Source organism: Trichomycterus rosablanca, chromosome 24 (genome assembly GCF_030014385.1).
Source record: "Trichomycterus rosablanca isolate fTriRos1 chromosome 24, fTriRos1.hap1, whole genome shotgun sequence".
Classification (NCBI taxonomy): domain Eukaryota; kingdom Metazoa; phylum Chordata; class Actinopteri; order Siluriformes; family Trichomycteridae; genus Trichomycterus; species Trichomycterus rosablanca.
In genome coordinates, this window is record NC_086011.1 from 3,538,179 (window position 1) to 3,548,598 (window position 10,420).

Consider the following 10,420-nt stretch of genomic DNA (forward strand, 5'->3'; position numbering starts at 1 on the left):
CCATATAGTGTACCTGTGTCTATAACATATCATTCCTACTTTTCAGAGCTGTTTTGGTTATTTGTATGACAGAACACTTGTTCTGTAGGTTAACGACTATGTGAAGGAGCACGTGAGGTGTTCTCCACCACACTTCTAGGTTTTTAGAGTGTCTGTACTGTGTTGGTGGCCTGACAGTGACCGATAGCTTAGCATACAGCGTGCTTACCGGGGCTTCAGGCTTAGACTCATTTAGGCCGGTGCAAATGTGAAGCGCAGCAGAAATCGATAGTTCCTGACAGACTATGGCAATATCATGAGAGTCTGGGCTTTTTTTATTCATTTTAGAGCTGCCAGGGTCACACGGTGGTGGCAAAATATTGATGTTTTTTTCTTGTATAAAATCAATAAGAAGGAGCAGAAGCTGTTTGAGCGGGACATGACCCTGAATTCGATCCCTGACGATGCGTATCGCAAATGTCACTGGGATTTCAAACAAAGCTTTCGGATGAATTAAATCATGCTATAAAAGCTCATGAACATGGTACCAAGGTTGATCCAGGATTGTTCCCAGATCCAATTTAGACCTTCTAACTCAAACCTGAAGCATCATGAGACAAGTCAGATCTGTTAGAACTTACAGCAACTGTTCTGAACATTAGCTAGATGCACCGTATGACCAAAACTATAAGGACACCAAATAATAATTACATTTAGGAGTTTTAAACACACACACTGCTTACAGGTATGTAAAATTACTAAGATAAAATAAAGTATATGCTTTTGTTTTTGTGTGACAGCAGTTTATTGCCATACATCTCATCTACATCTCATCTACATCTCAGCATTCAATTCAAAATTCTTCTATTCACTCACAAAGCTCTCCATAATCAGGCCCCATCCTACCTCACCGACCTGCTCCATCAGCACATTCCCTCCCGTAGCCTTCGCTCTTCTGAGGCTAACCTACTGTCCATACCCTCTAGGACCAAGCACCGGACCTGGGGTGACAGGGCCTTTTCCATAGCTGCTCCATCTTTATGGAATGCTCTCCCCAAACACCTACGAGATTGTCCTGACCTGTCCAAATTCAAGTCACTTCTCAAAACTCATCTATTCAGAGTGGCATTTAACTTGTAACAACACAAAATAAATGCTTTTATTTTTGCTATTCTTTTTAATAGTTTTTATACTTAGATCACGACAGAAATGTGAAGTCCTAGATCCTAAAACTTGTAAAGTTTTCAGTTTCCTGATTGCATGTAAATCTGTCCTGTTTCTGTCTAATTTTAAGAAATTGTTCTATATTTGTTGTTCTCTCTCATAATTTAGCTAATTTTTAATGAACTGTCTTATGCTGCTCTCTTTGTTTTTATCTTAATTATTCTTGATGTTGATGTACTATTTTGATTTTGTACTATGATTTGTATGGTGTATGTACGTATTTGTTTTGATTATTTGTCTTATGTAAAGCGTCTTTGAGTATCTTGAAAAGCGCTATATAAATAAAATGTATTATTATTATACATCTGTGTTTTAACCTGCTTTCACCCTGTTCTTCAATGGTCAGGACCCCCACAGGACCACCACAGAGCAGGTATTATTAAGGTGGTGGATCATTCTCAGCACTGCAGTGACACTGACATGGTGGTGGTGTGTTAGTGTGTGTTGTGCTGGTATGAGTGGATCAGACACAGCAGCGCTGCTGGAGTTTTTAAATACCGTGCCCACTCACTCTGTTAGACACTCCTACCTAGTTGGTCCACCTTGTAGATGTAAAGTCAGAGACGATCGCTCATCTATTGCTGCTGTTTGAGTCGGTCATCTTCTAGATCTTCATCAGTGGTCACAGGATGCTGCCCACAGGGCGCTGTTGGCTGTATCTTTTTGGTTGGTGGACTATTCTCAGTCCAGCAGTGACAGTGAGGTGTTTAAAAACTACAGCAGCGCCGCTGTGTCTGATCCACTCATACCAGCACAACACACACTAACACACCACCACCATGTCAGTGTCACTGCAGTACTGAAAACGACCCACCACCTAAATAATACCTACTCTGTGGTGGTCCTGTGGGGGTCCTGACCATTGAAGAACAGGGTGAAAGGGGGCTAACAAAGCATGCAGAGAAACAGATGGACTACAGTCAGTAATTGTAGAACTACAAAGTGCTTCTATATAGTAAGTGGAGCTGATAAAATGGACAGTGAGTGTAGAAACAAGGAGGTGGTTTAATGTTATGGTTGATCAGTGTATTTAAAACGTATTTTTTATTAGTAAAACTATTATTTACTTATATAGTAAATAATTAGTATTTTTTGTGTCCAGAAATGCACATGGATGGTGGTAAATACATGTAAAACTGTGTTTTGATATTTATTTTATACACAAAATACATTTTTGCAGCAAAGAATGAATCGTTTCAGGAAAAGAACCTGATTACAGATATCAATTTTTTACAGGTATCGATTTTTTATTTTCAAATCAACCAAGTGACAGTTTTATTCCTGTAACCCACAGTGCAAAAAATAAGCCGAAATTTTAATAAGAAAGAGCCTGTGGCAGAATTTTTTAATACTTGACAAAATGTCAATACTGAGAGAGTGAGAGAGAATGCGAGAGAGAGAGAATGAGAGAGAGAGCTGGTACTTTCCTCAGCAAATGGTGCTGAAGACAGAAGCATCTAAGCATTGACTGGACCAGTGGGACGTCATTAGCTATATTTATCTCTAATGTGGAGCACGGATAAAGCCGGATAATCCACTCGCATCGTTACAGGAAACCAGATAGGGGAGTTGCCATTTTATTTGTGTCATGTGACTGAGCTACGGTGGTACAAATAGCAACAGGGTGCGAGTCTCGCTGATGCTAAATGTCAGTAAGCGAAGAGACTCCACGCGCTGATTCTCTCAACGTTAATCATATTCGTCTGGGTTATTTACATCGTACTGTTTACTGTGGAAATATGAGAAATGCACAGAAATGGTTTTACTTACTGGCCTTTTATGCTTCAGTACATAACCAGCATGAACACACACTTCTCTGCTTCTTTTCCTAATTTCACTGTTATGTGGTAAGTATTCAAAACCTAATTGTACTAACCTAATTAACCTAAAGATGAACCAGAGAACAACTTTATATGCCTACATTAATCATATTTATAAAAATACTCATTCAATGCTGCATACTGCTGAGATCTATCAGCTGATTGGGCATCTGATTAATTAAAGTCCAAGGGTGGAAGATGGTGAAACAGTCTAGCCTTATCAGTGCACTCTCAGTGCCGATCCCGAGCCTGGATATAAATCAGGAATCAGGAGGGTTGCATCAGGAAGGGCATCCAGCGCAACAATTGTGCCAGGTTAGGTAAACAAACCAGATCTGCTGTGACGACCCCTATATAAGCAACTGTGAGTCAGGTCTTCTTATCTTATATCTGTAGCTGACCTCACAAATGTATTTAACCCCCCACCTCCTTCTGCAATGGGTCAACACACCTACTTATTCCTGTACAATATTTGTTCTTCTGAAGACAGCTTGATCTGTCATGATTGCATTATCCCCCATCTACTCTAAACCAAAACACACACACACATCACCACCAACTACACACACAGCATCTTTAAATAACAAACACACACACAAACATTTGGATTGTATAAAGGCTCTGGGATTTGTGTACAATCACCCTGGGGGTTAAAACTTCCCCAAGTCAGAATTCAAGCAATTTATTCCCAACATCAAACATCAGTGCCTGGTCTTACAAATGGCTAAATGGGCATAAAGTCCCAATAAAGCTTCGCTGTTCCAGAAGCATAAAGGCTTTAATTCTTTAGGAGGGATGGTCATCAGCTATACAAGACCGCAGATGCTAGCAAACTAACCAAAAATGTGTTATTACCAGGGGTGTGTAGTAGGTCTCAGATCAGCTATAAACTGTGGTTAAATACGTTGGTGAATAGAGTCATGAGTTTCACACATTAGCTGTTAGACCTTTAGAATAGAGGGTGGGTTTATACACATCTTAACATGATGCCTGTGCTCAGTATGACATGCATTCATATCCAAGAAGTAATAATTTTATTGGGCAATGGACAATGGTAGCTTCTTTTCCTGATTTCATGGTGCTATGAGGTAAGCAATAAGTAATAATGAAGCAATAAGTAATAATTCTATTGTGCAATGGGCAATGGTAGCTTAGCGGTTAAGGTACTGGACAAGCAATCAAAAGGTTGCCGGTTCAAGCCACACCATCGTCAAGTTGTCACTGTTGGACCCCTGAGCAAGGTCCTAAAGCCTCAATTGCTTGAATTGCTTGCACTGTATTCAGTAATAAGTCTAAGTCGCTTTAGATAAAAGTGTCTGTTAAATGCCACAAATGTGAATGTAAATGTATTACAAACTACTACCAACCATCCAACCAAAAATGTAAATCCCTTTATTAATCCACCTTACAACATACTATAAAATGTCTCAGCTACAAGTGGCACCTTCTCAATCTGACTATATTACTATAATATTAATATTTGTTTAGAGAATACAACACAGGAAAGCTTTCTTGTCAATTATAAAATTTATAATGTATGGGACTGTTAGCTGGAGCCAGGAAATAAGAATTGCAAATAAGATCTTTAATCCCCCTACGCTGACAGGTCCTCTCGGGATATTATTTGTATTTTTGGATAATCTTAGATCTGTCAGATCTGCATGATCCTTTTAACTCCAGATCCTGGGCTTATACACACACACACACACACACACACACACACACACACACACAAACCCCACCAGAACGTATACAGCATCCCTGAATGAAGCATGAACTAGTTTTGTGTCTTTAGGATCATGCTAAAGAGAGAACCTCCCTCTAAGCCAAAAGTCTAGCAATTCCCACTCAGTAAGTTGTGTCATTTTAAATAATGACACAAATATTAATGCGCTTATGAATTATGAGCACGTTTATGTGGAATGGGTATAGTAACTGATACACACAGATCATAATGTTCCTCTCCAACACCCCTACACTGGGTCGTACCACTTTTCTTTCTGTATACACTGCCTTAACCTCCCTCATAACATATTAAATCAAGAAACAGTCCAGACATAATATTCGTGTAAAGAGATGCCAGGGGCACACACATCACACATCAATTGGCCAGTCTACGAAACCAGAGCACTGGGCACTCCTACCAGATCGATAAGGGTGATCTTGGACTATTTCTGATCACTAGACTCAAAAATTAAAGTGCTGGAATGTAACTGCTTGTTGCTTGGATTAAAAAGTATAATTAACATGAAGGGAAAAACAAATCATACTCTCCACACATGTAATAATAAATAATCAAATAAAATTATTAGGTGATTTGCAAATGTATTAGACCTCAGACAAGTGTCCTCCACAACACTCATAAGAAGCAAGACCACAGAAACCACAATTAGGATTTTAACTTCATGTTTTACACTTTGGTTACATTCATGACAGGAACGGTAGTTACTCATTACACAAGATTCATCAGTTCACAAGTTTAATATCAAACACAGTCCTGGACAATTTTGTATCTCCAATTCACCTCACTTTCATGTCTTTGGACAGTGGGAGGAAAGCGGAGCTCCCGCAGAAAACCCACGCAGACACGGGGAGAACATGCAAACTCTACACTGAAAGGACCTGGATAGCTCCACCTGGGGATCGAACTCAGGACCTTCTTGCTGTGAGGCGACAGTGCTACCCACTGACCTCACCCCTGTGCCAAATCAGAAATGATTCACACTTTGACCACACTTGCAAGTCAATTTTATGGACACCTTAATCATATAGAGAAAACAGCCACTGGTACAAACGCAGTGTGCTTTACCTGGAACAGGCGCAGGATGTTGGCCACCATGATGGACACGGAGCTCGCCGAGGCCCCGACCACTCCGACCACTTTCTCCGGCTTGACGAACACCGGCGGCTCGCCGTTCGTGCACCTGACGTCCGACGTGTCCTTCTGGACGAGCGCCTGGACAAACGTGAGCGACTGTTCGAGCGCGTAGGTGTCGCGGGAACACGTGTCCAGCACCCGCGCTCCCAGGGTGATGTTGGGCATCAGCTCGTCGTCGCTGTTGATCTGATCCAGCGCGTAGAGCATCGCCTCCAACCGGTGGATCCCGTTCTCCTTTTTCACGTCTCCGCATGGCTCGCCGGCTACTCCGCGGGCGTGCACCGGGAAGAGCCCACCCAGGGTCAGGTCCCCCTCCAGCCTGATCGAGTGCGGCGCGAAAGTCTCCTGAGAAAGCGCCAAGTTCGCCAGTGCGCTCAGAATCCAAAAGGTTTTCCAGGTAAAGTAACGGTGCATGGTCTCCTGGGCAACTTTGGTTTGGTTTTAAAAAGGGAGGAACGCCAGAAATGCGTAAAGGGATGAATGATCCTCAAGTAGTACCAGTTAAAATTTCCATCACTAAATGGGGATTATTCTATCAACTGAGGAGGGAAAAGTGCGCACTCGGAATGTGCGCGCCAATAGCCGAGCGTCGCTTGTTGCTTAAATCAATTCCATCTCCTCTTAAAAGACAAAAACAACATCTCATATAAATATCTTATCAGCCTCTCAGCCTAAACCCACAGATACCGTGTGACCAAATATTTATGGCACATATGCGCTCTTGCTGAACAGAACCCGCTTCTTAGATCTGCGCCGCTTTTACTGTGACGCATAGAACCCGGTTACAGAATCATAATGCAGCGCATAATTCCATCAAACGTCATAAAGGAAATATTTCGATCAAAGAAGCTCTGCGCGTCAATATACCGTCCTAGAACCCGACCGAGCTGGTGAACCTCGTTCCATCCACACGCACCGCACTTCTCCGCGCATCAAGTGACCCGGCGCTACATCCCACCGACAGAAAAGAAGGACCTGAAACGGCGTCGTGCCTCCAGATCGCGTAAAAATCCCCACAAGAAGCAGGAGAAGCTCGGTGAGAGCGCGTCTCTCTCGTCCGGCTCGGCTTGTCAGAATGACGCCTCCTCTCCCTCCACCCAGCATCAAATACGCATCAGGAGGAGAACCGGAGGCGTGATCGATCCGCCGTCGCTCAACCCCAATCTGAACGATTTCAGCGTGATTTTAAAGCCCGAATTCAGTTAGATTGTATTAATTGTGTTACATTATAAAAAAAAAAAAAAACTGACACGAAATGCGTTGTGCGTTGAATCCGACCAAATGATTTGGGGGAAAAAATCCCATTCAAATGCACCTATAGAATCTGGGAACTGCGTCCTCAAGTTTTCAGAGTAACATAAGAATGAAGTGGATGTGGATGAAAAGTCTGCTGATACAGGTACACTGATCCTGAGATTCTTTTGATGCGTAAATTATGTCAGTGTTGCAGCATACCTGGCATACAGTGGCATTTATGGAGTTGTATGCTTCACAAATTTGGACAAAGCCAGGACAGTAATACATGGTTTGGTTAGTTTGGTGTAACAGGTTGGGTTGCATGACAGTTAACTTAACAGTTTTGAGATGAACTGGAACACTGACCATCAATAAGCCAGGCCCTGTCGACCAACATCAGTGCCCTTAGTAATGCTCATATTTACATTTACATTTTCAGCATTTAGCGGACGCCTTTATTCAAAGCGACTTACAGTACAGTTACAGTACACAGTCTGAGCAATTGAGGGTTAAGGGCCTTGTTCAAGGGCCCAACAGCAGCAACCTGGCCATGGTAGGGCTTGAACCAGTGACCTTCTGATTACTAGTCCAATACCTTAACCAAAAAGAAGTTTTCATAGGCATATAGGGCATTTGTGTAATGTAGCGGTCGAGCAGGCTAGCCCACCAGTGCTTACATCACAAGCTCATGCGTTTGAATTTCAGCTCTGCTAATGGCCGACTAGCGACTACATGGACAATGATTGGCTCAGCTGAGGGAGGAAGGCTGTAGGGATTCCTCATAACTGCTGCAATTCTGACCTCTGCTGGCTGATCGATGGCGCCTGCACAACAAGATTTGTGATTCTGTGCGTGTTATGAATCCCCATGTGAACATCATGCAGGTAAAAAAAAACGATAGGCTACTGAACACAAGTTAAAGGGGCCGTGTGTTATCAGGGAATCGGATGTGACTAAATTAGGTGGAAACTCGATGAAAAAATGTATAAAAAGGCATATTCCTCACTTAGTCCAGCAATGACACAAATTGCAGCCGTCATATCCTGCTAGCTCTGAGCTGTGTAATGCAACATGAGGCTAATTGCTCATCTACAAACACCCCAGTGACATGTTTATAAATCCAGTTCTTAACCCTGAAAGATGCTTCAGGTCTAGACTTTCCTCCTGCATGCTAATGTATGTGACACAGCACTCCGTGTAGCATCTGATTAAGGAGTCGTTCATAACTTTACTTGAAACCTTTAGTGATTAATTACTACATTATTTAGTGGTTAAGTGCTGGATCTTTGGCAACCCGCTCACTTTGGATCAGCTGGTGTGTCAAAGTGTAATTTCTGGAAGCTTGCCACTGCTGCAATAGAACCTGATAAGTGAATGTTAACACTATTGTTGTGCACTTCTGTGCCAAGAGTGTCATCGGAAATAAATAGTGCAGAACACTAGGAGAATGACCTGGCATCCACGACTGACCTCCAAAACTGGCCGGTGATTTTTATAGAACATGTAAAGGTGTTACAAGGATGATATGGACAGAGGTACAGCAGTTTAACAGGTTAAACTAACCAACTTAGTTTTGAAATCACTGTAATCTTTTTAATTACCCAAAACTCTCTGGACTTCATTTATTTATTTAAAGATCTGGAATGAAGTCAGCCAGATATTGAATCAGAAAAAAAAATCTCACTGCGGGACAAGCATGTACTTTATAGGAACTGGCAATGACTAAAGTGAAGGAAAAATTAGGTTTAAGTAAAAACATTAAATAAAAATTCTGATTTATGGGGCAGCACAGAGGCGCAGTGTGCAGTGCTTGCAAGAAGAGCCTGGGATTGGTTCCCTGGCTAAATGGCTAGGATCCCTTCTGTTTGCATGTTCTCCCTGGATCCACATGCTCCAGTTTCATCCCACAAGTCCAAGGACATGCAGTCAGGTCAACCGGCTCCAGTAGAAATTGCCCTACTTGCCCTAATCATAACCCAAAACCTGCTAATTAAGCCTCATATATAGAATATATATATATATATATATATATATATACATATATATATATATATATATATATATATATATATATATATATAATAGAATCATTTTAATTGCTGCTATAAGTGAATAACACTCTTTTAGCCAGTGGCTTTTCTGTGCCTATATAAATAGGGCTAGTTTGACTGCACCCATTACCTCCCCATCCCAGCATTTCTGAGTAACTTCAGCTCCCAGGATCATGCAAACAACTGGCTGTAAGTACAAGGACATGGAACAGTGATGTCTTTGACAAGGTTGGGAAGAAAACTTAAGTATTTAAGTATATATGCTGCTCATGTGACACAGAGGTAAAAGTAGGATAGCCAACTACTCCTGAGACCTGAGGATCCAGGGTTCGAATCTCAGCAGTCCTATCAGCTGAATGCCTGCATGGACATGAATGGCTAGTGTCCAAAGAGAAGGGGTGGCCAAAAGAGCCCAGTCACTGGGTGTGCACCCTCAGTGCTGTTTCCAAGCCCAGATATAAATAGGAGGGTTGCGCCAGGAAGGGCATCTGCCATTAAACCTGTGCCAAGTCTGCTTACATATAAGCGATCAGCCAAAAGAATTTAACTAAAATGCACACTTCATATGTTGTGTAAAGCAACGCCAGCTTGTATCTGAAGTGGCACGGCTGTCTTGTTAAAGTCAGATGCTGTTAATGCTGAGAGCTCTGCCTCCAACCCAAATTTCATTTAATTCCATGTAATTCAATCAAAGCCCGAAAGCTTTTAAGTTCTACACAGCCTGGTCCTGAAAACAGTTTTCAAGATTACACTAACATTCTCATAACGCAATAGAGAGCTTTCATCTGGTGTTTGAAGTGAAACAAAGTGTCATAATGCAAACACAAGTAGCTCGCAATCATGGCCAAAAGTATACAGACACCTTTACTACAGTTAAAGAAGCTGGATCTGGATCTGTATTTCTATGGGTACATACAGTTGACCCCAGAATTTTGGTGAAGATGGGTAAAGTGATATACACTATATGCTATACAGCAATCAGTCAAAACATTAAAACCACCCCTAAAATGTGCAAAGCAATGCTTATTCCATAACAAATGTACATATCACAGTCACTAATGTATTAAGTGTTGGGCTGATGGTAGTTTATTCTAGTACATGTGTTAAATGCTCCCAGGATCATACAAACAACTGTCTGTAAGTACACAGACATGGAACAGTGGCTACTTTGACAAGGTTGCGCTAATGCTAGGAGCATATTTGGCCAGCAATGTCTAACTTTGCTTTTATGG

At 41.8% G+C, this 10,420-nt stretch overlaps 1 protein-coding gene across 1 annotated transcript in view; it reads right to left on the reverse strand.

The window, feature by feature from the left end:
* Window positions 1-6,291, reverse strand: part of grm7 (glutamate metabotropic receptor 7) — a 152,822-nt gene extending 146,531 nt beyond the window's left edge. Inside the window, exon 1 of the mRNA XM_062987165.1 lies at window positions 5,833-6,291. Within this exon, the coding sequence (XP_062843235.1) occupies window positions 5,833-6,108 (276 nt within the window). The 5' untranslated portion in view covers window positions 6,109-6,291. The remainder of the gene's footprint in view (window positions 1-5,832) is intronic.
* Between the last annotated feature and the right edge of the window lie 4,129 nt (window positions 6,292-10,420).